This window comes from Ambystoma mexicanum, chromosome 2p (genome assembly GCF_040938575.1).
Source record: "Ambystoma mexicanum isolate Mex_15411 chromosome 2p, UKY_AmexF1_1, whole genome shotgun sequence".
NCBI classification, from domain to species: Eukaryota; Metazoa; Chordata; class Amphibia; order Caudata; family Ambystomatidae; genus Ambystoma; species Ambystoma mexicanum.
This window is the reverse complement of record NC_090923.1, coordinates 643,137,281-643,163,599: the sequence shown is the minus strand read 5'-3', so window position 1 is coordinate 643,163,599 and position 26,319 is coordinate 643,137,281. Positions and strand designations below refer to the sequence as shown.

At 47.6% G+C, this 26,319-nt stretch overlaps 1 protein-coding gene across 5 annotated transcripts in view; it reads right to left on the bottom strand.

The window, feature by feature from the left end:
- Positions 1 to 26,319, bottom strand: part of RNF123 (ring finger protein 123) — a 3,033,138-nt gene that overhangs the window by 620,827 nt on the left and 2,385,992 nt on the right. For all 5 annotated transcript variants that reach the window (XM_069644183.1, XM_069644184.1, XM_069644185.1 and 2 more), the window contains exon 34: positions 15,886 to 15,961. In XM_069644183.1, the coding sequence (XP_069500284.1) occupies positions 15,886 to 15,961 (76 nt within the window). The remainder of the gene's footprint in view (positions 1 to 15,885; positions 15,962 to 26,319) is intronic.

The window sequence follows — 26,319 nt, the reverse complement described above, 5'->3', positions numbered from 1 at the left end:
AGAAATCAAAGCGACTTTGAGGGCGAAGCCACCCCAGCCGCTGCCACCTGCTGGCCTTTGGAGGCCCCCTGCTCCTTCCGGAGTGTGAGAAACGCCTCTGCCCCTGCCCGAGTTGTGGGAGCTGAGCTTTCCTGCCAAAGGGGACATATTGCATGTATCCTCTTCCCCGTGAGGCAGAACCGAAGGTGGGTTTAGCTGGCTGCAGGACAGCTAGGCCCAGAGACTGGCAGCAAGCTTCGAGTCTGTAAACTTATTCAGAGACTTGTCATCTTTAGGGCCAAACAGATTCTCGTCAGAGGCGATGTCCAGTAGCTTGTTCTGGACGTTGGGCGAGAAACCTGACATGCGCAGGAACGCCAGTCTCCTCAAGACAGTCGCCGACCCCAAAGAGCTTCCAACGCAGTCTATGATGCCCAGGCCAGTCTGCAATGACTGCCAGGCCACCTCTTGACCATCATCCACAATTCTCAGAAAGCCCTACTGCATTTCCCCTTTGAAATGTACTGAAAGGCTTTTCCAATAGTCTTCCACAAACCAAATGTGTGCTTTGCAAAAGCGGAGGATGCGTTAATTGACTTAAGGGCCATTCTGGCTGATGAGAACACATTTTTATCTAGGGCGTCAACTTTCTTCCCTTCCCTATTTGAAGGGTGCATAGACGTGGATGTGGCTGGCCTAGTCTTCCCAATAGCTGCCTGCACCACCAATCCCCCAGGTGTTGGATGAGTCTAGAGGTAAACTGGAACCCCCTCTGCCGGCTTATATTTTTTAGAGAATTTCGGAATTCACTGGGGGAGTGGAGCATAGCCTATGCCATAAGGTGGCAATAGCCACATTGAAGGGCACGACCCTCTCTGTAGAGGGTCCTTCTTCCAGAATGTCTGAGATCATAACCTGACAAAAGACTGGTTGAAGCACTCCAACCTAGGGCCATCCACCACCCTATCCACTGTGGCACAGTATTTTGTGCCAACATACCCATGCGGTTGCATATGCTGCGTCTCCAAATCGGGAGAGATCACTGGCATCATGGAGGTCCTCAGCCAAGGCGACTAAGTCCACCTTGTCAAATAAAGAATCTCTGCATCCAGAGCCTACATAAGCAGGTTAGAGGCCCAATGACATTTGGTTGTCAGTGACATCAAAGATTGTAGCTATAGTGTTGAAAAACTCATTTGTCGACTATGAAAGGAACGGTCAGATATCAGCGCCGATATCGACGGTCACATGCCTACCAGCGCCGTAAGAGGCTTCGGTGCCGGGGGCGCACTGGCAACAATCTGCGCCGAGTCCGATGGCTTCAACAATGAGGTAGTCGGCTTGAGGCCAGAGTAACTGCGTACCACTGGAGCCACCGGGGCCCTGCTGCTTCTAGGATTCACCTGTACACGCAGCAGCTTTCAGAAATAGGTCAAGCATTTGCTTTTTGCTTTTTGAAAGCCTCCCACTCTGCCTTGGATGTAGGCCCTATTATAGACTTACCGGGTTCTTCCGACAAATCGGATCTGCGCCTGCGTTGATGACGGTTTCTTTTAATGGGAGGAAGATGAGTGGCTCCGAGCGTGTGATCTTTCCGTCAATTTTTTTTCAATGCCTTTCACCTTTCCAGGAGTAGGCCCCTCAGTATCGGGCCCGCAATGATCGGACAGTTGAGCAGCCCTCTCCCACAGTGATTTCGGGTTCATCCTTCTACAAGAACCACAGCCCTCAGTGGCGTGACCGACACAGCGGCAGCAAACGCGGATGCCATGGTTTGTGATGGACATCCTGGAACTGCAGTCCTTGCAGTGATCGAAACCTGACACTTTGGGAATGGACGTTGCATCGAAATCACGAACAAAAGATGAAAATTTGTCGGTTGAAAGTTATTTTGGCAGAGTTGTTCTATGAGCAGCGTGCTGAGCGCGTGGAATAAAGGAACAGAGGTACAGGGGCATAGTGATGCAGCATATGTACGACGACCGGTGTCACATCTGGAGTCAACGACCACTGCATTGATTCAAGAAGGATCGATGGTCGATTCGAGGTGCACTACACCCCCTGTCGAAATGTTTTCTGAGCAGCTGATACTAGAAGGGATATATATCTGATGAGGAATCTGCAGGAGAAAAGCAATCCATTGAAACGTCCCTCCTGAAAGGGGGAGTTTTCGAGAGAGGGAAGGCGGTGCTGACGCCTACCACTGTTGGAGCTAGAACAGAGCCAGCAGGGATGCGGTTGTGGTTCAGGGAGCTGCTTCTGCTGGTTTCACTTAGCACAAAAGGCCCTTGTGCTGCCTCTGAGGCGTTGGCAAAGATGTCAAGCATCTGATGCCTGACAGAAACCTACTCCAACGAGTAGAGTATTTTGTAGAAGGTTTGTGGGGTAGACCTTCAACATAATAGCAAAGCTAGGTGTGATTCCATAAGCATACCGGGTGCACACAAAAAAGGAACTCTGGTCATTTGACTCAGCGAGCTGTCTATACTGACCGCAACATCACAACCCGTCCAGAATATGATATAGCTCGAGGGGGAGTCAACGCAGAGCTGGCCTGTGCCCCATGTTGGCTGAAAAAGTTTCTGAAGACAAGTAGCACTTGAAAAGATATATCTAAGATGAGGAATATGTGGGAAAAAAGAGTCGATTCGAATATATATAAAAATATATATATGTAAATATATGCTAGGAAGGCATCATGAAATAACAGACAACCAAATAAAGTTTGGGCTAGAAACTTTTATTAAATGTGGGTTGCAAAAAGGCCTAACTTGCCCTATGCTAAGGTGGGATCTCCTTACCTAAATAAAACTAATGATAGTCTGTGTCAGGAAGTCCAAAGCAAATGTCTGTGTGCCCAAAACCTATATTTGTCCTCACATCTAATTGTATACAATGTGTAGGGATGTCAGTCTAAAAAGGAGAATTTTCAAATAATAGTTGGAAAAGGGCTTTTCCTTTCCCAAAGGTTCAAAATAGTTCACGTTACAGAAATTATAAGTAACTCACCGTAGTACTCTTAGTCCATAGTCCCCTTTCCTCCATACTGCATGGGCGTCCCTTCCAAGGGACGACGGGAGACAGAACCTTTTTCACCAGAAAAAAACGTCTTCCCCTTTAAATTTAGAGGCGCGCAGGGGTGCGGCCCAGGGAGCATGCGCTGCCCTGACTCCGCCCTCCGGCACCACACTTCAGTCCCCATTGACGCGTCGTCAATAGAATTAACATTGCCTAATGACACCAGTATTATTAGGGGGGAGGTTGGTGGGACGTATGGAGGAAAGGGGACTATGGACTAAGAGTATGTTAGTCACTACGGTGAGTAACTTAGAATTACTCTTACGTCCTGTCCCCTTTCCTCCATACTGTATGGGCGATTACAACTGAATGCAGCCCCGGGGTGGAGAGGAGACCCTCCTTAAGCAAATATGTTCCTGAGAACCGCCTGTCTGAAGGCTGCATCAGATCTAGAGCTGGCATCCAAACAGTAATGCTTGCAGAAAGCCGAGGTAGTGGCCCAAGTGGCCGCCCTGCTTATGACTTGCCAAGGTACATGGCGCTGAAATGTGATGGCCATTGCCTTGGCCCTGACTGTGTGGGCATGCATGTTGGCCAGCAGCAGCTTGTGCTGGCCTCGTACGCTTCTTTGATGGCCAAGACCATCCAGCGGGATATGGAGGCTTTGGAAGCCTGATGGCCAGGTCTTGAGCCTCTGAAGGTGACAAAGAGGGCATCTGTTTTGGAAGTCCTTGGTTCTGTACAAATAGAACTTTAGGGCACACTTGACATCCAGGCAGTGCTGCACTCTCTGTGCTTCGTCCTTAGGATCGGCAAAAAACGCAGGAAGGACTATTTCCTCGTTCAAGTGGAAAGCGGACGGCACCTTGGGCAAAATGCTGGGTATGTCCTCAGCACTACTTTGTCCCTGTGAAAGGTAGTATATGGATCCGAGGCGACCAGAGCCTGGATTTCGTCGACTCTATGAGCTGAGGTGAGACCAACCAGTAAGGCCGTCTTGATGGTGACCAGTCTGATGTCCGCGCACGCCATTGGTTCAAACGGTTTGTGCGCTAGGGCGCCCAATACTATGTTAAGGTCCCACACGGGGTGCAGCCCCTTGATGGGCGGGTAGAGCCTTGCGAGCCCCGTCAAATGTTTCTTGACGATAGGGTTGGAGGAGGAGAAGATATCCTCCTCCGGGTTCCTGTAAGCCCCAATGGCTGCGAGGTATGTACGATGAGAAGGAGAGCATGTCGTCCAAAGTACATGCCAGGGGGTCGATTTCCTTGGAGTCTGTCCAGTGGCAAAACCTGGTCCATTTACTTTTATATTGGGCCCTGGTAGTTTTGCTCTTTGCGCCCTGAACAATTTCCAGATTAGCCTGGGAGAGGGTGAGGTGCCGCAACATTACCTGCTCAGGTACCACTCTGTGAGGGCTAGTTTCTGAGGCGCTGGGTGGATGACCCTGCCCCCCCTGCTGCACCAGAAGATGTGCTGGGCCTGTGAATCAGAGGCATCTCCGAGAGGCTGAGCAGCTTCGAAAACCATGTCCTGGCCGGCCACCATGGAGCTATTATAATGATGTTGAGTTGGTGAGACTCCTTGATCTTGCAAATCACTGTGAATCAGTGGTGTGGGTGGGAAGGCGTAAGCCTTCATGCCGTTCCACTGGAGCCAAAATGCATCGCCCAGGGAGCCGGGACCTTGTCCCTGTCCGGAGGCGAATTGAAAGCACTTCTTGTTGTGCCAGGTGGCAAAAAGATCCACCTGGGGGTGACCCCTACCTGTTGAAGGTCTCCTGAACAACAAGGTCGTTTAGCAACCACTCGTAATTGTCCGCTCCCAACATGCTGAGCCTGTCCGCCTCCAGGTTGGATTCCCTCGGGAGGTGGACTGCTGTGAGGTAGATGTTGTTTTCCAAGGCCCACTCCCACATGCTGATTGCCAGTCTGCACAGAGGAGGGGACCTGGTGCCTCCCTGCTTGTTGACGTAGTACATGCTGGTCGAGTTGTCGGTCTGGATGAGGACAACCTTGCCCCTGAGAAGTGGTAGGAAAGCCCCGAGCGCTAGCCAGATGGCGTTCAGCGCCAACCAAATGTCAACGTGCCGTGGACCAAGAGATCGTCCAGGGTGGCTCCCCAGCCCTCGAGCGAGGAACCTGTGGTGATGTGGCCTGTGGGGGGCGGACAAAAAGGCTTGCCCGTCCGTAGGTTGTAGCTGTTATGATCCATGCCCCTGACCCCCTCAGGTATAACAGCCCCCTGGCAGCAGTGGGGCTAAGGCCCTTCACACTGGCCTCAAGGGCCTTAAAACTCCATCAGAAACATACATGAGTTAGTCCTGGCGCCTTTGGCGCCAGGCTCATTATCAGGAATAAAGCAACACCAGTTTTGGACCTTAATCCAACATGGAGGCCTATTAAACAGCTCAGTTCTTTAGAACCAAGCCATGCGGTCTAGTGTTTTGGGTGTGGCTGGGCCTGGAACTACTTGGCCTGGAACTAGTTTACCTGGGCTATTTAAACCACACCCAAACAGCAGAACACGCTTTGCGTTATTCTGCACTCCTGCAGCTAACGCTCACCGTGTTCAGTTCCTGCTCATCTGCTTCTCCGGCGGCCCGATCTTGAGTCCTCGATCCGGATTCCATTTCTAACCTGGAAGAACAAGAACCGCATTAGTGAGCAAGAACACTTGCCTGTGAGTAACCGGTCTGAAACCATCCTGCGCTTCCCTTACCCCGCCCATCTCCGGTAAAAAAAACAAGGACAGCATTAACAACAATTCTTACCTGGGCAAGCAGCGCTTCGATCGCTCATCACTCCGAAACATCGCCGCAACATGTACAAAGAAGGGAAGAGAACACAGGTTAGCAATTAACACTAACAAACAGCGCAGCACTCCGCGCATCAATAACTCACTGTGGTTTTCGCCATCCGGCGCAGCAACTACGAAAATCGCATTCATCCCTGTGAAAACAAAAAGAGACATTGTTAGGGAACAGCGTAGTGGAGCAAAGACGCTAAGAAGACAGAGAATACTAAGGGAAAGGAAGAGACAGAATAAAGACTGAAAAGATATTATAACTCTGTTAGGGAGAATTCTCTGTAAAGGCTAATTTCCCAAACCTAGCGAGTCCCCCAGCAGCTTTGCTGGATTTTTGGGGTTTATTTTTTCTCCTGCTAAGAGTGAGACTCTTTTACTCCCACTCTTAGACATGATTTGAGGTGTTCTTTTATCTTTCCATGTGTTTTATGGGCTATGGGGTCTTTTACTCCATAGGGTCTTGTGTTTTTTTTGTGGGTTACACAGCACCCTCCGTGCCGTAACCCAGGGGTGTCGTAGCGACCCCCCAACATAGACTCCATACCCTGGGACTGACTACTGTCTCCCAGGGCATGTAAAGTCACCATTGGCTTTACTAGTCCCAAATTATGAACAGAAACCAGTACAAACCATCATATTGCCGACGTACTGGTCGGGACAATTAGATCGTCCCGGGGTCTGTTGTTCGAGGAGGCATGTCTCCATCCCCCTTGATTGAGTTTTGGCTGGTGGCAGTGGATACTACTTTTTATATTCGACCGCGAATATATCTCTATGGGATTTTCCCATTGTTCGAGGCTACCAACTTTAATTATTTAATTCTTATAGCCTCGAACATACCGCCGGTTTATTTATTTATTAATTCACCGGTTGGTATTTTTTGCCAGAACCCGATTCTAAAATGGCGTTTGTGTTCTCTTGTGTGACTCCAACCCAAGTCGAGCCCTTTGTTCCACTTTTTGGCGGGCTTCTCCACAGAAGCCTCCAAAAGTGGTGCCACTCTGTCTGGGTACCACAGGGGGTTTGGGAGGGGGTTTAGGCACCCTGGACTGAGTTACCTTGGTAACTCAAGTCGCACTCTTGTGTGATTGGCCCAAGTGGTGAGCCGGCCGGCTCACCACTAAGCATGTTTGATTGACAGCTAGGCTGAATGAATGGGGGTTTCCTGCATAAAAGCAGGGCTTTGGGGACTGGAACTTCAGAAGTCGCCACAGGACCTAAGAATCCGAGGCGGGAGAAAGTGAGCCGACCTGCAACGACGACACCACCAGTGGAGCCCTGCTGAACCGTCTCACCACTTTTCCCGACGACAGAGGAGATATCCAGTTCGGAGAGTTTCTTCCTTTGACTGGTGGGGAGAACCAGTTTTGCCTTCTTTTCACCTTCCTGGAGCATCTCGTGGCCACCTTGCCCGTGCCAAGCACCCCGGCAACCAGAGTACCACGGCTTACCACTACCTTTTAACCGAAAGAACTCTGTGGCTGGTTTCTTCTCTGGCAGTGCAACGACCTTCATCTTTCCTCCACGGCGAGACAACCTCTTCCTCTGGACGAAACACAGACTTGCAACCGCTGCCAGGAACAACTGCCCCCGCTGGAGCTTCCTTCACAATTAAGGTACTGTATCCCGCCTGGCTTCCCTTGCGACAGATCGTTCGGGTGACAGTAAAGCCTCGACTTTCTAACCTGGGCTGGCCTGGGACAACCTAGCTAACTTTTCCTGACTTTAATTTCATCCTTTGTGTGCAAGCTATCTACAAGACTCTTTGGGTATAACCCCACTGTGTGAACCTGGACCCCTTCTGCTTGCTCTCTCCAAGAGCTGGGCCTTGCAATTGACTTCCTTGCTCTCCAGTAGAACTCTGCCTATCCTGCCTTACTGTGGTTCTTTTAAAAGTATTGAAATTTGTGTGCTTCCATAACTCTGCCTTTTTCCCTCCCTTTTTAATAACTTAGTAGAGTGCCATTTTATGTTAAGCGCTCACCTCTGTCTGAAAATAAGTGGTGTTTCTCACTAAGACTTGTCTAATAAGTAATTAGGGTTGTATATATATAATAGTGACTGTGTGCTGAATTTACTTTTCTCTTTATGCTAGTGTAATTTACAAGTGTGTCTTTAAATAAATAATTATATACTTTTACACCAAAGCTCTGGTCAGTGTTTGCTTGTGCTACTGTATCTCTGTACCTATTGTGTATACTCTATATACTGCCTAACTCTTCTTGAGGGAAGTCTGACTGCTCAGCCACAGCTACCAAGTGAATCTGTGTGGTACAGACTGCTACCAAGTGGGTTTACTGCCGAACACCTGTAGTCTTAAATTTTTTGCAGTGGTCCCTAAGGGAACTGCACAGGTTTCTGCCTAACAAACTCACCTGGAACACAGCAAGCAGAGTCGGAGTCAGAGCCAGTCTGGACCTGACAGAAGGGCATACAGACCAGTGAAGCAACTAGGTCCACAGAAAGCGCCCCTGCACAGATACGCAGGACAGAGATAGCGCTTAGACGTCCATCCAGTATCGTGTGGCGCCCCCATGGATACCAGGTGAGCATAACAGTAATGCCTGGACCACCATGTTAGGTCCGGGTGGAGAGATGGAGGAACGTTGATCATCTATGCTTGAGAGCCCTGCGCTTGGTTCTGGTTCCATGAGGCCGCGAAGTGCAGCTGAATCTATCTCATCCTCAATCTCGTGTGCGGAACGGCTAATAGGACCGCCGCCAGGAGATGCTGGTACCACCATGCCGAGGTCACCTCTCTGCTGAGGAAGTGGGTGGTGGCCCTCTTGATGACCGAGATCTTGTCCTCTGAAGGAAATACCTTCTCAGAGCATGTGTCCCAGATGAGGCCCAAGAATGTCACAGTCTGCATGGGCTGCAGCTGCGACTTCTTGAGATTGAGCGAGAAGCCCAGATCGTGCAGTGTGTTCATAAGGGCATGGGAAGAGTGGTGAACCGCTTCTGGAAATGTAGCCCTGACCAGCCAGTCGTCGAGGTATGGGTACATGTGGCGGCCCTGCGCCCTGAGAAGGCCTGTCACCGCATTCATGAGCCTGATAAAGACCCTGGGGCCGAGTTGATACCAAAAGGAAGGACTTTGTATTGAAAATGGTAGCCCATGATCCTGAACCGTCGGAAAGAACGATGGGGCTGCCAAATCTTGACGTGTAGGTACCCGTCCTTCAGATCCAGGGAACACATCCAGTCTCCCTTGCACAAGGTCTCCGCTATAAAAGCTGGCATAACCATCTTGAATTTTTGCAGGGGTAATGAGAAGTTGAGGGTGGAAAGGTCCAGCACAACTCTCGGGCCCGCCTGGTGCTTCTTCTGAATGGCAAAAATCCTGGAATAAAAGCCCAAGCCTTGCTGGGAGGCTGGGACTTCCTCCACTGCCTGGCTCTCTACGAGTGACCGGATCTCTGCCAAAAGAGGTGCTGTCCCAACCTGGTGGAGTGGAGGGGAGGAGGGAGGAGAGGCTGTGATAGGAAGGCGGTAGCCTGTGGATACGACAGTGAGGATCTATGGGTCCGCTAAATTCTGGTGCCAGAAATATGCATGGAGAGCAAGCCTGCGCCCCACTGGAGACACGTGGACCCGAAGTGGCGTGTCATGCCTTCTTTCCCCCGAAGGCTGGAGCGGAGGAGGGGGGACTGGAAAAAGCCCTTGCCCCCCCACCCCCCATTTTTTGTTGCTTGCGTCGGTTCTGAGATGGCGAGCGGTCCGACTGCCTGGATCTGCGTTCCTGGAAGCCGCGGAACCCGCCGTACTTACGACCCCTGCCAGAGCGCTGCTGAGATTGGGTGTACGATTTCGGCATGGTCTTAGTCAGGATGGATAAAGACTTAGCCATTTGTGAGCTGTTTTTATTTTTGTCCAGCTCTTTGTCCATGGAGGAGTGGAAGAGGTCCGCCCCCGCCCTCGAACGGTAGATCTAATATGCGTTCTTGGACATCCGGGATGAAATTTGTTGCCCGGAAACAGGCTATCCGTCTCATGTCTGTGGCGATACAGATGGCACGACCAGAGGTGCCAATATGGGCCACTGTGGGTTCCATGAGGTCAAATGTGATTGGCTCTGCGTAGGGAATTCCGTGAGGAAGTCCACAATTTCCTGTTATTATGTTTGGTTGGCGGCAGCCAACATGGCATCGGCGCTGGCTTCACAAAGATGCAAGGATGCGTTGGAATAGAGCTTCTTTCCGTATGCCTCCAAGATCTTCTCCTCCTTGCCTAGCAGCGCCACAGAGGAGGAGGCTGAGGACTGAGGCTTGGAGTATAGTGATGCTGCAACGATCACCGAGGAGTGTGGCTGAGGATGGGGCGAGAGCAAGAGTGTATCCCCCTCCATCTGCCTGTACCTGGCGTCCAGGCGTCGACTGACCGGCTGGGCCGAATGGGGCTTGAGCCAACCGTTCTTGGCTAGGGAGGCTACATCGGTTTGCAGTGGAATCCCCGTTTTGGCAGAGGGGCGTCGAGTGAGGACTTAAGCCAGAACCCCCTCTGCCGGCTGCTCAACCTCGGGCTGGGGTAGGCCCAGATACTCCGCCAGCCCTGCAAGATGTTTGTGGAAGGCCCTGGCTGAGAATGGCGTATCCGGATCTTCCTCCTCATCCGTATACTGTGGATCAGGAGGATCCTGTGAAGGAGGAGGAGTAATTGGTGCTAGAGGCTGGGGTACAGGGACCGCAGCCGGAGGCTGAGGGGGCGGAGGAGGCTGATACGGAAACGCCTGAGGCATCGGCTGGGGAGGCGGAGGCAGCGGCTGCGCCGGGGCCTGGGGCGCAAGCGGAGGGGCTTGTGGTGCCGCTAGCATTGCGGGGAGGACTTCCCTGATGGCGTCCTTGAGGATAACCCCCCATCTGAGGCGACTTCATGAGGCAGAGGAACCTCTCGAAGAACCCCTCCTCACTGGCCGAAGAGGTGGCAGGGGCTGCTGACGGGGTAGCTGGGAGCTGCCGGAGTCGCTGCGTACCCTGCCCATATGGACGCAGTGGGAAGCTGCGCTGTGCAAACGAGGGACAGGCTGTAGGCCACATACCTGGTTGAGGCCAGTCCCATCTTGACACTAGTTCTTTGCTGAATTCCTGGAATGGCATCGGATAGGTGCCTCTGTCTGGCGCGGCGGCCATCTTGTCGAGTTGCCTGCCACATGCCTGCGACGTGCTGCTCGGCCTCCCCCAAGACACTTGCGTTTGGATCATGAGGCCTATCTTGCTCCTCGGGCCTAGGCCCGGTAGGTGTAACACCCTCGACCGGGGGGTCAGGAGAGCTGCGTTTAGACGCCCCCTCGGACGTACTGCCGGTATTAGGGCATAGCCCCTCGGCCACATTGCCGGTACAAGGGCATAGTGCCTTGGATGTCAATCCGGTACACAAACCTTTCCGGTCCCTCAACACTACCACCGGGAGGATCCAAGGATCCCTCGACCCAATAGCTGTAGCAGCCTCGGTGCACGTGCTGGTATAAGGACCTGAGCGGACCCGCCCGCGCGGGAGTGTCCCTGGGAAGGAGTCTGCTTTGCAGGGTACGATGGAGAATATAAGCTCTACCTTGGGCTTGGCTCGATGTTTCACGAAGTTCTTGAGGTCCCCCGAAGGTGATTTCTGGAAGAGCTCCTTCCACCTGGCTAGTCTGTTCTTCAGCGCTTTTGAGACAGAGAGTCACTCTGCACAAGCTTGCCAACCGTGGTCTGGGCCAAGGCAACATAGGCAGAGGGTCTGAAGTTGGGAAGAGCCCATTGCAGGATGGACACCTGCTGAACCCTGTGGAAGTCGACATGCGCCGGGGAGGAGCGTGGCGCCCGAGGACCGAGTACCTGAATGATAAAAAGACAAAGAGAGGAAGTATCCATGCATGGAATTACATGGCCGAAGCCAACCCCATACAGTTTTCCTGTATTCAACCACAAGCTTATGGGTGACATAAATAGCTTTTCCTTACGTGGGTGTACTCGGTATAGGCACAGTTGACGGACCACACTGTCTACCCATTATCGGTCATGCAACCGACACACCTTACTTGCGTCTGCTTCATAGGTACCTTGCCACTGTTCCAGCTTCACAATGATGCTTGACTTACTCTCATATCACATCCTTGTGATGCTTTAGAATTGCTTGTTTTGCCACCATTCAGTTGTTTAGTAGCTTTTGCTTGCAAAGACCAACATAAGCTTCCCAGCATACTCTCCTGCTAGGAAACTTGATCACTGTCTCAGTTCTTCTGACCAAAGCTTTTGGCGCCTTTTGCCATGTTTCATTGTACTTTACTCTTGCATACAGGTTTCCTTTTCACAACCATTCATGTCTTTCAGTAATACTTAATATCTACTTGACTTTTTGGCCATGCTTGCTTGACACTTGACAAAGTTAATTTAGTTCTAGACAATTCTTATTCAACACTTTCTTCATTCAATTGAATGTCTTCTTTATATTTGCCTCTAACAGTTCTTGGTCCCCTGTTCTCAGACCGTTATTGTATTCAAGCTTTCTAAGCTTCCTTTGTGCAATCGACATGGCCTGGGGTCCCCCTGCCTTCTGGGCAGACACACCAGTTTCCAGTCGTGTGTCTGTCAGCTTTGGTACAGTGCTGGAAAACCCCTTTGTTTCTCACTTCTTCGCGCCCCCTTTCCATGACCTAGGGATCCAGTCTGCAGGACCTTGCGTCGCCCTGTTGCCTACCTTGGAGCACTGTCCTCGCTGGTCTGCATCTGCGAATGCCCAGCGAGCTTCCCTCGGCTACCGGCATCTCTGCAGTATTCCACAACGCTGGTTCCTCTTCAACCGGCTTAACTGCAAACCTCAACCGGGCTTCGCTCCGGTTCCAGCTCCTCTACTGCTGCAGCTTCTCTGGGTCTCTGAATCTCGTCCACTATCCTGCCAGGCTCCAAAGAGGAAGAAGTCCTCTTCTTGCCATTGCATCTCTGTTTTTAAGTTCCCGGCATCAATTAGGTTTCTGAAAGACTAGACCGCTCCTTGTCAAACAAACTGTCTTTCTTCAGTGTTTCTTGCCTCTTCCTCGTCCCAGTAACAGAGTGAAGTCTGTGTGTGTGTAAGAGAGCATTTATGGCTCTAGTTGGTCTCTTCCTCGTCCCAGTACCTGACCGGTGTTTACTGGTTGATGATTGTTAGGGAGAATTCTTAGCAGCTTTACTGGATTTTTAGGATTTATTTTTCTCACCTGGTAAGAGTGTGAGCCTTTTTCCCCACTGTTACATGTGTTTTGCTGTGTGTATTTTCATTTTTTGTGTGATCTTGAGCACTGGAGCCTCACTTACTCCATGGCCTCATATTTTCATGTGTGTTACACAGCACCTTCAGTGCAGTGACACAGGGTTGTCTTTGAGACTTCCAACTGACTCCATTTTCTGGGGCTGACTACTGTCCCCCAGAAAAGGTAAAGTTGCCATTAACTTTACTTTAGTCACTTTAAACCACAGACCCAGTAAGCCACACCCCATTTTACATGGAGTACTGGGAAGGGTTATTTCTTATCCCTTTTTGTCTGTGTCTCTTGGAGCATTGTTTTGCTCCCTTTATATCAAGATTTGGCTGGTGGCAGTGGTAACTACCCTAACTTTTCTACAGTGGTTATCTTATATAACCGTGGTATTGTTTTGGGCTATTATATTAGCCTCAAACATAAACCCGCTAGACCAAATACATTTTATTTTGGCTCCGGATGGGATTATTCACCATTTCTTTTTGTTAAAGTCTTTCTTGTGTTTTTCTCTGCGCACCAAACCAGGGGTGATTCCTTTGTTCGCTGTCTTTTCGCGGGCTCCTGCACAGAAGCCCTCCTTAAGGCACGTGAAAGTCTGGGTAGGCAGGATGTGAGGGAGGGATCTTCGGACCCCTGCCATGGGTTCCCTTGGTAACCCAAGTCGCACTCCTGTTTGATTGGCTGAGGGGACTGTCCTTGCCAGGACAGCCACCCTGCTGTGTGATTAACAGCCAGGCTGTATGAATGGGGGAAAAATGCATAAAAAGCAGGTCTCTGGGACTAGAAAGGCAGAGTCGCCACTGGAACGAAAGAACCAACGAGGAGCTGACAGAAGAGGACCCCTACAACAACAACCACCCGGTGAAGCCCTGCTGCAGGTCCGAATCTTCGACAACAGAGAAGATCCGACGACAGAGAAGATCCTCCAGGAAACCTCTTCCCTTGAGCTGGTGGGACCTACCAGTTCGCCCAAACTGCAAGCCAGGACCCCTCCTCTGTTCGAATTCGCTGTACAGAGCTACAGTGGGCCGGATAGCCAGGAAGGTCGGACACTGCTTGGGTTTTAAGGAGCACATTTTTTATTCGTTGCTTTGCTCTGCTGCTGGTTTCTTCCCTGGGTAGTGCAGGACCCTCCAGTCTTCCTACTTCTTGCCAGTCCGACAGTCGCTTCAGGAACCGTGAGCCTGCAGGAACTACCAGGAACGTACACCTCAGCTACAGCTTCCTCTCCGTTTTAAGGTACTGTGCAAATCCGGTTGTTCGTTTCGTTCAGTCGCGGGGAAAGTGTTTGAAATATTTCTCCAATGCGAGGGCTTGTCCTTCTCTTCTCTTTGAACAAACTTTTGTATCAACCAACCTCGTCCGGAAACCGTGCCACGAACTTTAGCGCGAACTACCCTGAACTGGTGATCTTGAGCAAAAGACTTTTGACCCATTGATTTCGGCCCTAAGCCTTTTCTACCTGATTCTATACCTGTAGTTCCTCTTGTTCAATTGCTCTGAGTACTTACCTACTAGTGTGATTTAATTTCTATTAACTTTGTCTTTCCCTCCCTTTTAAATTGCTGGAGTGCATTTTGCTCCCACTTCATATTGTGAGCTTAACTTGTCTGGAATTTAAGGGAAGTGGTGTGGTGTATTAAGAGTGTGATTTTTAGACTCCTTATAATAGTGTAATGTTATACAACTGAAGAGTGAAATAAATGTATATTCTTTTACTTGAAAACCTTGAGTCAGTGTTTGCCTGAATCATAATAATTGCTGTCCTTTGTTTAACTATTTGATACTGCTCACTTACTCTTGAGATAAGTCCGGCTGCTCAGCCATCGCTACCACTTTAACTGTTTAGTACAGGCTTGTACCAAAGGTGAATGTGTACTATCACTTGTAGTCTTAATTGTGTGTGGTGTTCCTGAAGGGTACTGCATATAATTCTGCCTAACAATGATTTACTGGAAAGATAGCAAAGGGACTGGTAATAACCTACAAAGGCCTGGGGGATATTCGACTCATTAGAAAATGGAAATGGGGGATACCATGTCTTCCCCCAGGGTGCCTCATCCCCACTCCCAAAGTCTCCTACACCCAGGTGATCCTCCCTCGCATATCCACCCCCAGAGTCAGGATCCGATAGCGACAGTCTTTCCCAGGCCAACTGGTAGGAAGATATAGCTTGCAAAGTGTTTTCTGGCGTAGGAGAGGACATGGAAGGAGAGTATGAGCAAATCTTTTAAGATCCCTCTGCTGATGTTATGGAATTGTATTATCCTCTCTGTCTAAGGAATGAAGGGAATGCAATGCTTTCATCTAAAGAGAAAGGTGCACAGTGAAGTACAATGTCCATGGAGCTCCTTCATCTAGCTTTAAGATGGGGGGCTCTTCACAAATATTGCAAATATTTGGGGTCAAATTCTGAAGGACAAAAAAGAGGAGGAAATGTGTGGCCATGTTTACCAGATACATTAACTAGAATAGAAAACATACACAAAGAAATGGAGGCCATAAGCGAGGGATTAACACATTACACTATCAGATTTAGAAGTGGTTCTTCACATGCACAGGACACAGTTAATCAAGCTTAATGATAGAGCTGACTCATGGAGACTATTAATGCAGGTAGAAATACTATGCACTTTGTCTACCTACCACATAAATCCTATCAATTTAATATTAACAAGATTACACGGTTTCCTGGCAACATTAGATAGTAACACTTGTAGTATACAGTGCTTGACATCAACAGTACTCCTATGCCTGCACACAGGCTCAGACGGGAGAAGGCAGCACTGTAGGTCTCTATTCACAGCAGTTTGTAAGCAGGTTTTGTTAACACAAACGCTGGAAAATAAGGGGAGCCTGACCTGGAAGACGAAGGCTGACAACTCTGTCGAAGAGGTTTCTTTCTGCTGTCACACGGTTCAATACTTGGTTCAGCAGCTGTAAATAAGGTGAACGAGAAGCAAGTCACGAATGTTATGTAAGAGCTTTATCGATTTGTAATTTCATCAATTGAGAGAAATCAAATATTATCTACAATTTATTTGTTTAGAATGAAGCATCAAACCATTTGGTACTTTATTAGCTTTTAAGCAAGCTAATTAGAGATATATAAGCTGGAGATGCGGACAAAGGAACTGAGAGCAGACAGTTTAGATTTCTATGGATTCTTCTCCCGCAGATTTCTCATCACAAAGAAATCCATTCCAATATCAGCTGCTCAGAAAACCTTTCGACAGGGGGCATAGTGCATCTTGACTCGGTCGTCAACCCATCTCGACTCATCGTGGTGCTCATCGACAGTGAACATGACGTCGGCAGTCGTACATATACCACATCACTACGCCTGTATCCCAGTTCTCCTCCTCTCCCCCCAAGAACAGCCGCTGTGGAGGAAGAATCCAGAGATTCAACAGAAAACAGCCTCAACTCCAGTTTAAAACGGTGGGAAAAAATAGATTTGTTTTTTGAGGAACAGGACCGGAAAGCAGCAGTGAAGACAGCCTAAACCAGAAGGGGCCTTATTATAAGCCTACGAACCAACTGTTCACTGCCTCTTCTCCTAAGAGTAGGCTAGCCAGGACAGAACTGCAGACATTTTCATAGCAGGGGGGGAGGGTGATGAATCTGCGGAAGAAAATTCCATACAATAAGTTACTTACCCATGGTAACATTCTTTCGACTGGATGTTCCTCCCATATATTCCTCATTTTATGATATTTCCATATCCAACTTCAGCTGCTTCGTGAGAAACTTCAATAAAATAATGCCATCGTCATCGGTGCCCTGAACCCCCAAGAACAGGGTTTAAGAAGTGCCAGGACTGTGGGGTGAAGATGTCCCTTAGGGACCCCCATCGGGTGCGTCTGTTGTGCCTGGGTTCCTCTCATGCTACTTTTGACTGTAAGGCCTGCCTATCCATGACCCGGTAGACGTGTCGACGGCAGCTCCTCAGCCCAAGGGAAGCACACCGTGGTTCCAACACCCCTCGTGTGCGGCAGAGTGCTGGAGAAGCGAAGCAGGACCTCTTGGAGAGGAATATCAGGCTTGGGAGCCCAAGGACTGAGAGGGCGCAGGCATTAAGGGGCCACTCATGACAAGGGTGCTGAGACTAGGAGACCCGGTAAGGCTGGGGCGCAGTGAGAGAGAGGTGGCCCAGTGGGCAAAAATGAGCCAGAGTACTGAGGACGGGGGGCCGGAGAAGTGAGGAGCGACGTCGGTGATAGAAGGCGGACCAGAGGGGAAGCTGAGAAGCGCACACTGACCACCCCCACTTATAGTGGGACAGCAGTGCATTGTCAGCCCGGGGGACCAAGGAGGGGAGGAGAGAGGCCGGCATCAGCTGGCAGACCAGAGGAGAAGCAGAGAGAAACACAGCGGCCTCCCCCACTCATAGCGGGAGAGCGTAGTCCAGCCGGCCCAGAGGGCCGAAGAAGTGAGGAGCGAGGCTGGCAACAGCAGAGGGGAAGCGGACAGGCGCGCATAGAGGCGTAGCAGTGAAAGCAGAGCCCCCGCTCGGTACCCACCGGAGGACCAGAAGCAGTGGCACCGGCCAGGAGGCGAGGACCCAGCCCACAGGGGGAGAGAACCGAAGGACAATTGTGAGGGCAGTCCTGGGGGACCGGCCCTGGGAGACTGCCTTGAAGCACAGAGCCCACCAGAGGGGCTCACAAGTACGTGGGGGACCGGGATCAGACCCCCACACCGCTTTAGTGCAGGGGAGAGGCCCAGTGAAGGCTTTAGTGATCCGGGTTATAGTTGGACCTGGATCCCACCGACAAAGGCCCCATCCGGCGGCCTGGATTGGGGCCGGTCCTAGTCCCCCGGGACTAAGCACAGAATCCGGAAGAGAAGCAGGTGGCGCACCGGAGCTCCTGGCCTGTCCATCAAATACAAGTGAAGGGAGCACAGGAATCCACCAGCACCTGGGAGGACGGAGAGGACCAGACCTGGGACGGTGAGGAGTTCACAGGCCCCTGCCGGACCAGAGCACAAAACCCTCAAAGCGGGGACAACAAGCACCAGCACCAGAGGAGGACCGGCGAAGGAGTGGAAGGCTGGGGCCCGCTTTAGGGCAGGGAGGAAACCCTCACATCCCCAGGCAGTATTACAACAGCCCAGGCACACGGCCGGCCTGACCCAAAAGGAAACCAAGGAAGAGGCAGAGCCCATGGGCAGAAATGTCAGCTAAAGCCAAGGGCAGGGCCTCAAAAACGGCTCCCACAATGGGGGAAACACCAGGCACCCCCCCCCCCCTACCCACTAAGTGGCTGGGCCTGGAGACAAGGGACTTGGCAAAGAACAATCCGGATCGGGTGCTGGAACAAAAGGATCGAACAGCAGGAGAGTCAACGGCCCCAATAACCAGACCTGGACACACTGAGAATGTCCAACAAAGTGGCGAAGTACTGGGACCACTGACCTAACAGGAGCTATTGCAAAGATCACATCCACAGCCTGGCCTCCTGCACTGGAAAAATGCAGGAGGCCATGAGACCCAAGAGGTGAAGGAAGGAAGCGGCTGGTTAGGTGGCGTGGTTCTTGAACAGTTGGACCAACTGTGCACCGCTGGCGACTCTCCTGGGGAGGAAAATCCTTGCCTGCCCGAGTAGCTAAGACTGCTCTGATGAACTGGAGACTTTGTGCTGGTGTTGTGTGGGACTTCTGCAAGTTCAGGGAGAAGCCCAGCCTGTGGAGCAGTGAACAGGTGTCCCGGAGATGGGACAAGACCTGCTCCGCTGACCTCTCTTGGATCAGCCAGTTGTCCAGGTACGGAAACACATGAACGCCGGATCTCCTGAGATGAGCCGCGACTACCGCCATGAGCTTGGTGAAGACCCACGGAATTTGTTTGAAGCCCCGAGGTCCAAAACGGGTACCAGGAAATACCAGGAATATCAGCATGACCCTCTCTGCCTGGGCGGTACCTCTTCCACGGTACAGCAGGGCTTGCAGATCTTCCTGGAGCTCCCGCTCTGGTTGGCAAGGAGGTGGTGGGGGGCTGTCCAGGGGCCTTTGTAAGAAAGGCAGGCAATAACCCCACTGCATGAGCTGCAGTACCCAGGCATCGGAGGTAACTCGTACCATTGGGCACAATACTTGGTCAACTGTCCTCAAACCGAGGAGTCGTGGGAGGGGAAAATCAAAGCAGCTTTGAGGGTGGAGCCGCCACAGCAACTGCTGCCGCGGTCTGCTGGCTTCTAGAGCCCCCCCCGACCCCTTTCCGGTTTGCAGGAAACTCCTCTGCTCCTGCCTGGCTAGCGGGATCTGAGCCTTCCTGCTGTATGGGACGTAGCATCTATAGCCTCTGCCCCTTCAAAAGAAACTAAAGGCAGGCTTGGCCGGCTGCTGCACAGCTAGGCTGAGCAATGTCGTGGCTAGCTTTGACTCTTTGAACTTCTCCAAAGAGTCACCGGCCTTTGGGCCAAAGAGATTCTCCCCATCAAAAGCAATGTCAAGAAGCTTATTAAGACTGCCTCCTGACAACCACAGCCGAGCCATTGACAGTCCAACACAGTTTGGCAGAATATTCTTTTTGCCTGCTTTGTGTGCTGAGGTCAAAGACCAACCTTTCTATTGAAGGTTAGTCCTATTGATTACTTGCTTTGTTGCCATTCACAGTGATTAGTTGTTCAATTAGACCATGATTACTAGAATAGTGTATTTACATTTTGTATTGTATTTCTTGTAGAAATTGAAGAAACACAATCAACATTCGCACCTGAATAAGGGGTTGCTACCCCGAAACACGTAGTGTACGAATGTGATTGTATGATAATATTGCATGTATTTTGATGCAAATGACAGATATTTTTTCTGTTTAACTTAGGAGCTGCATTTCATTTTGTGAATGTTTTCCTCAAATAGATTTCATTCTGATCCTACCTTTGAGCACACCGACCACTGTGCTTGAATGTTGTTGACACAAATGAGTGATGTAATTCATTGAACTTCATGTATTGATTCTTGTTTCTTTATTAATTCTAAGTTTATTCATTTTTTGTGAACTTAATACACTTCTTGGGAAACTAGTAGAGTGTATCTGGTTCTATTTTTGACCTTCTAATTTGTTGAATTTTTCTGTGATGCAAATTTAATAGTGTGGGAAGGGACTTTGTCCCGATTGGAGTAACCAGGTTTGCGTCTCAGTGTTTTTCTGAGACTATAATTCTATTGGTATTTTTTGCTCTCCCTTTGCCTGGAGCACCAGTATATTATTTACTATTGAGTATTTACACTACTTATTTTTCAGATTGAAATTACGTATAGTGTTGTGCACCGTTATTTTTCCTTTTGTTTCTCACAGTGCTACTTTGATTCTTCGGTTGCACACCCCTAAGTATTCATTGAATTGTGAACAACTGAACGATCCTATATTTAAAGTTTCTTTATTAGAATGTCATTTTCCAAAATTGAATCATTAACCACTAATAGAGCAGAAACTTTGGGCTTCTCAGAGGAAGAAGCAACACGCATCCTCCAACTGATTGCCACTACCGTGAAAGAGAGTTCGCAAAGTACTAAAAATCCAGAAGATTTAATAAAACAATTGGAGAGTATTATTAAACGTGAGATGAATCAAAAACTTCATGCCAGCACGTTGGCACAATACTATTAATCGCAAAGAATTCCTAGGGGGCCAAGGGTGGAATTAGAGTCCACCTTATGCAGAGAGAGTCCTGGCTTCATCAAAAAGTGGAGACAAATTCTAAATAGATGTTCATTAGATCTTATACTTCTCACTATAGAGGAATTATCAAAGTCTTTAACTCAACTGAATGAAGAAATTGAATCTATAAAATCTGGTTTATCTTCATTTATTTATTTATTCGGATTTATTTAAAGCGCACGTCAGCCCGGGGGCATCGTGGCGCTGTTACATGAATACATACATAGTCTGGTTACAATGGAAGGAAGATGGTTACAAAGCAATTTTCATTACAGGAAGCATTTCGTGTCGAACACTTTTCGTATCAGATGTGTGCGAGCTGAAGTGGGTGAAGGGAAGGTGGAGTTAGTTGAATAGAGTGGTTTTGAGGGATTTGCGAAAGAGATACAGAGATGGTTCTGCTCTGAGCGAGTTGGGGAGGGCATTCCAGAGCTTAGGTGCTATGTGAGGGAAGCCAATGCCGCCGGCTTTGGCTCTTTTTACAGTGGGTACTTGGAGTTGGTTGGCGTGATGACTTCTTCTGGGGCGGATGGAGGAGTTCTTGGTTATAGTTTCAGATAGGTAGGGGGGTGCTGTGTGGTTGATGTATTTGTGTGTGAGGGTGAGGATTTTAAAGTTGATCCTTTCCTTGCCTGGGAGCCAGTGGACGCGTCTTCTGGCCTGTGAGATATGGTCAATTTTGGGAATGTGTAGTGCAGCACGGAGGGCATTGTTTTGCACTATTTGGAGCCTGTTTAGGTTTTTTGACGAGGTGCCTGCCAGGAGGGCGTTACAGTAGTCCAATCTGGCTCCTATAGTAGCTCTGGCTATGGAGAGGCAGTTGGGCGTGGTGAGGTAGGGTTTTATGGCGTAGATGAGTTTGGTAGTCAGAGCAGAAGCTGAGGCAATGGCGCTGGTTTGTCTTGTCATTGAGAGTGTCGCGTCAATGTAGACTTTGTCAAAAACATTGGAGGAAGTTAATACTAAGTTGGATCATTTTAAATCTGAAATTGAAAACAAAATAATCAGGAAATTCAGAAGCGACACAATAGATTACAAACTTGACATTGTTTATACGTGGAAGGACTATTACAATAAAAGGAACCCACAACAATTCTCAACCAGATCGAGAAGAGCCTCCACTTCTCAAACATCTTCAGAAGCCTCCGGACCAGAAACAGAAGAGGCACGTCATAGAAATCAGCAAACTAACCAAGAAGAAGTGAGTGAAAATTTAAGAAGTGCAACTGGCCCAGGTTCTAGTTTGTCTTTTTTAGACAGAAGAAAACCAGAGGATCCAAAAAGAAAAAATCTGGCACGCCAAGTGAACTTACCGCAAAACAAAACTTAATGATCAACATTTCAGCATACCATTTAAGTTCATTTGAATTAAAGACCTTACAGAAGGGTATGTCCTTTGTGCAAACTTATTCCAGTAGTCTTTTGAAAGAAAAGATAGATTTCTTTAGACTTATGAGAAAAATTAGACTGAAATTATTTTTTGCAACTTCAGAGGGCCTACAGTCTATGGAACCTTCCAAATATTTGGAAATCCCACCGAAGAGTTAATTTTCACCTCACACTCAGAATCACATATTAGAAGTTTTTCATAAACAAGCTTTGAGAGACTTTAAGGCGCAATCTTATAAACATAAGAAATCCATGAGTAACTTCTCGAAACATGAAAGCCAAGCGCTAGACAAACTATGGCGAAATAAGGACATCATATTGAAGCCAGCAGACAAGGGCGGGGCCCTTGTCATAATGGGCCGTTTGAAATACAAAGCAGAGGTGGAAAGACAGTTGAGAGATGAAGATACATATTTAGAATTGTTATCTGATCCTACAGACCAAGTAAGAACCCTTATCAACAAATTTTTGGACGAGGCTGAAGCGTAAGAATGGATTTCTAAAAAAACGAAACTATTATTTACCAAATCTCATCCTATGATGCCAGTCCTATACATTTTGCTCAAAGTACATAAAAGTCTCTCTGACACACCCGGAAGACCAATCATAGCTGCAACCAACAGTCTTCTTGAACCGTTAGCCCAATACATTGATAAAGCTATCCAGCCATTAGTCCAAAGAACGACAACATATTTGAAAGACACTACAGACTTCTCATTGAAGATTAAAGACCTGGACTTTGAAGAAACTACTGACATTTTGTTCACCATCGATGTGTGCAGCTTGTACACGAATATCACACATGAGGCGGGCATGGAAGCAATGGAGTGGCTTTTACTCTCCTCACAGGACTTTTGTGCTAACAGTTTATGCATATTAAGCATGTTAAAAATAGTACTGAACAACAATTTCTTCAGATTTGAAGATAGATACTTCATCCAAATTTCTAGTACATCCATGGGGGCAGCTATGGCACCCGGATATGCCAACACGTACATGGCATACCTTGAGCAAACATCCATATTGAACAAAGTTGAATACCAGATTCATTTGAGGAGCTTCCTCAGATACATAGTTGATATCTTTGGTGTCTGTAGAGGTTCCCATCAAAGTCTTTTGGAATTCTTCACCTTCATGAACCAACTGGCACCAACAATCAAATTTACCACTCAAGTTAGCAAAAACCAGATTCAGTTCCTTGATGTGGAAGTATATATAAAAAATAAAAAAAACGCGTACACACAACAATATACAATAAGCCGACTGACAGAAATAGTTTTCTTTTGGCATCAAGTTTCCATCCCAACACAACTATTCAAAGTATACCCTATAGTCAATTCTTTTGGTATAGAAGAATTATTTCAGAGCCAGCGGAATTTGTTCATCAATCTAATAATTTGTAGGAGAAATTCCTTAAACGTGGGTACTCTCAGGATTCTTTATCCACGGCTTTGACCATAGCTTCTACAATTCCAAAATCCCAAACATTGCAACAATCGGTTAAATTGGACACTAATCCTCTGGTGTATGTGACAAAATCTAAAAAATCATCAAAAGAAATTGGCAAATGCTTAAAATGGACCCCTAATTGGCGCAATTGTTTTCAATTGAACCAACGTTCGCATACAGGAAAAGTAAATCAATCAGAGACTTCTTAGTTAAAGCAGACTATCAACCATTGACAGTGGGAGTTAATCTTCATAAAGGCACTTTACCTTGTAACAATCGCCAACATTGTCACAATATCATCAGAGGTTCTACCATTAACCATCCTTACACAGGCAAAACTATTTCATTGAATCATACCAGTACTTGTGACACAAGCAATGTTGTGTATGGTTCAGTCCAGTCTCCAGTAGCTCAACACTTTAAATTATTTAACCACACTATAGCTCAAATGAAACTTTTGATTCTTGACCAAATCAAATGCCCAAAGAGGGGAGGAGATATTCAATTGCTACTCCGACAAAAAGAAATGGAGTGGATTGACAGACTGGATTCTCTTGAGCCAAAAGGCATGAATAATGAGTTTGATTTAACATGTTACATTTGAATTAAGGTTATTTTCGTTTTTTCTCTCTTCCATTGTTTTCTAATTTTCTAAAACATTTTGATCTTGATTTTTAGCGAATTCTCATTATATATATTTTCTCTAATTGAGCTTGTTTCAGTTGAGGTTTGTGTGTACTTGTATTCAGAATGTTTTTGTTACTTATCCTGTGATTTTTCATATTTTTCATATCCAAATGAACAAGTATGTTGCCAATGGCAACACATTTTTTAATTACCCGTGTAATAATGTTACATGTGTCCATTAACCAGTCTAATCTTCTTAAGCAACCTGTTATCGCCTGTGAATTTGTAATAGTATTGACATTAAAATCTGACCCATAGCCGCCAATTTGGTACAACTTTTTATAATATTATTACCATTTTCCATTGCGCACATGGTCATTACTATCGGATCAAATTTAGTTGGTTAGTCTTACATCTAAAGTGTTTTTCTTTTTATTGTGTTATTCACCATCCACATACAGTGGTGGAAACTTACATTAGACTAAGGTTTACTGACCATTCAGATTCATGGTTCTTTGGTTCCGTTGTAACCTTGTGGCTATTTACATAGACTCACTTTTTTACATCCAATGGGGAGTTGTGACTCGCCTCTTTTCCACTCCGCGCACCATGGTACGGCGCGCTCCGCTAGCTATTCCATTCCCGATGTAACTTTCCATTCAGACGAGTGGCTGTGACGTGATGTACGCATGTGGCTGTCACGTGGAGATCTACTCCGTTCGTATTTACACAATTTTCATTATTATGTGTTTTCATATTTGTCAATGAGACAATGCCTTTTTGGTTATCTGCAGGTGGCAATTCGTTGATGTTTATTTTTTACTTAACGCGCAATTTGGTATGTGATTACACGTTTGGAATTTGCGCAGTACGAGGGACTACCCAATCACATGATCATTCTGGGATCATGTGACTGACTATTGGAATAGATTTCAATACGATGTGGGACGGGAGGCTGTTTCAGCAGCCGCACTTCCGTTCCAGCATCGCATGGTTGACAAACAGCAGACAGGTAGGCACTACTCGTTCACGGGTCATTTAGGTCTTTTTGGACTGCACTGCAGTGCATTTTGCTCATAATCTAGCTTGAATATTGGCAGACTACGAGCTGTTGTTTTGTCTTTGTTTTTGTTATTTTAGATTGGGTTAAATCTTGTTTGCCATCGTTGGTGAATGGGAATAGTGGTTGCCATCCAGGGCACATGTAATTGTGGCTAACATTGAAGACCTATCAGGTTGGCAGAATATTCTTTTTGCCTGCTTGGCGTACTGAGGTCAAAGACCGACCTTTCTTCTGAAGGTTAGTCTTATTGATTACTTGCTTTGTTGCCATTCACAGTGCATAGTTGTTCAATTGGACAATGATTACTAGAATAGTGTAATTACATTTTTTATTGTATTTCTTGCAGAAATTGAAGAAACGCAATCAACCTTCACACCTGAAGAAGGGGTTGCTACCGCGAAACACGTAGTGTACTAATGTGATTGTATGATAATATTGCATGTATTTTGATGCAAATTACACATATTTTTTCTGGTTAACTTAGGGGCTGCATTTCATTTTGTGAATTTTTCTCTCAAATAGATTTCATTCTGATCCTACCTTTGAGCACATTGACCACTGTGCTTGAATATTGTTGACACAAATGAATGATGTAATTCATTGAACTTCATGTAATGATTCTTGTTTCTCTATTAATGATGTGTTTATACATATTTTGTGAAATTAATACACTTTTTGGGAAACTAATAGAGTATCTGGTTCTATTTTTGACCTTGTAATTTGTTGAATTTTTCTGTGATGCAAATTTAATAGTGTGGGAAGGGACTTTGTCCCAATTGGAGTGACCAGGTTTGCGTCTCAGTGTTTGTCTGAGACTATCATTTATTTATTTTTTAATTTTATTTTTTATTTGTATTTAATCAGTTTTGATTTTTACAAAGACTTTTTCTGGTTGTAGAATAAAGAGAAGAGTCGTTTTCTGTACTTTAGTAGATTTCTCAAGCGGGTGCTTTAACGAAGAAAGGACTCTTTTACGTCACTTGCATAGTCTTCCCCATAGCGATGGTTATCATTTTGGCTGCCGCTATTAGCCAATGCGTTTGGGCTCCTGTGATTAGGCGGGTTCCACCAGATGTTTTCGTCAATGATGTGGGATGCTTT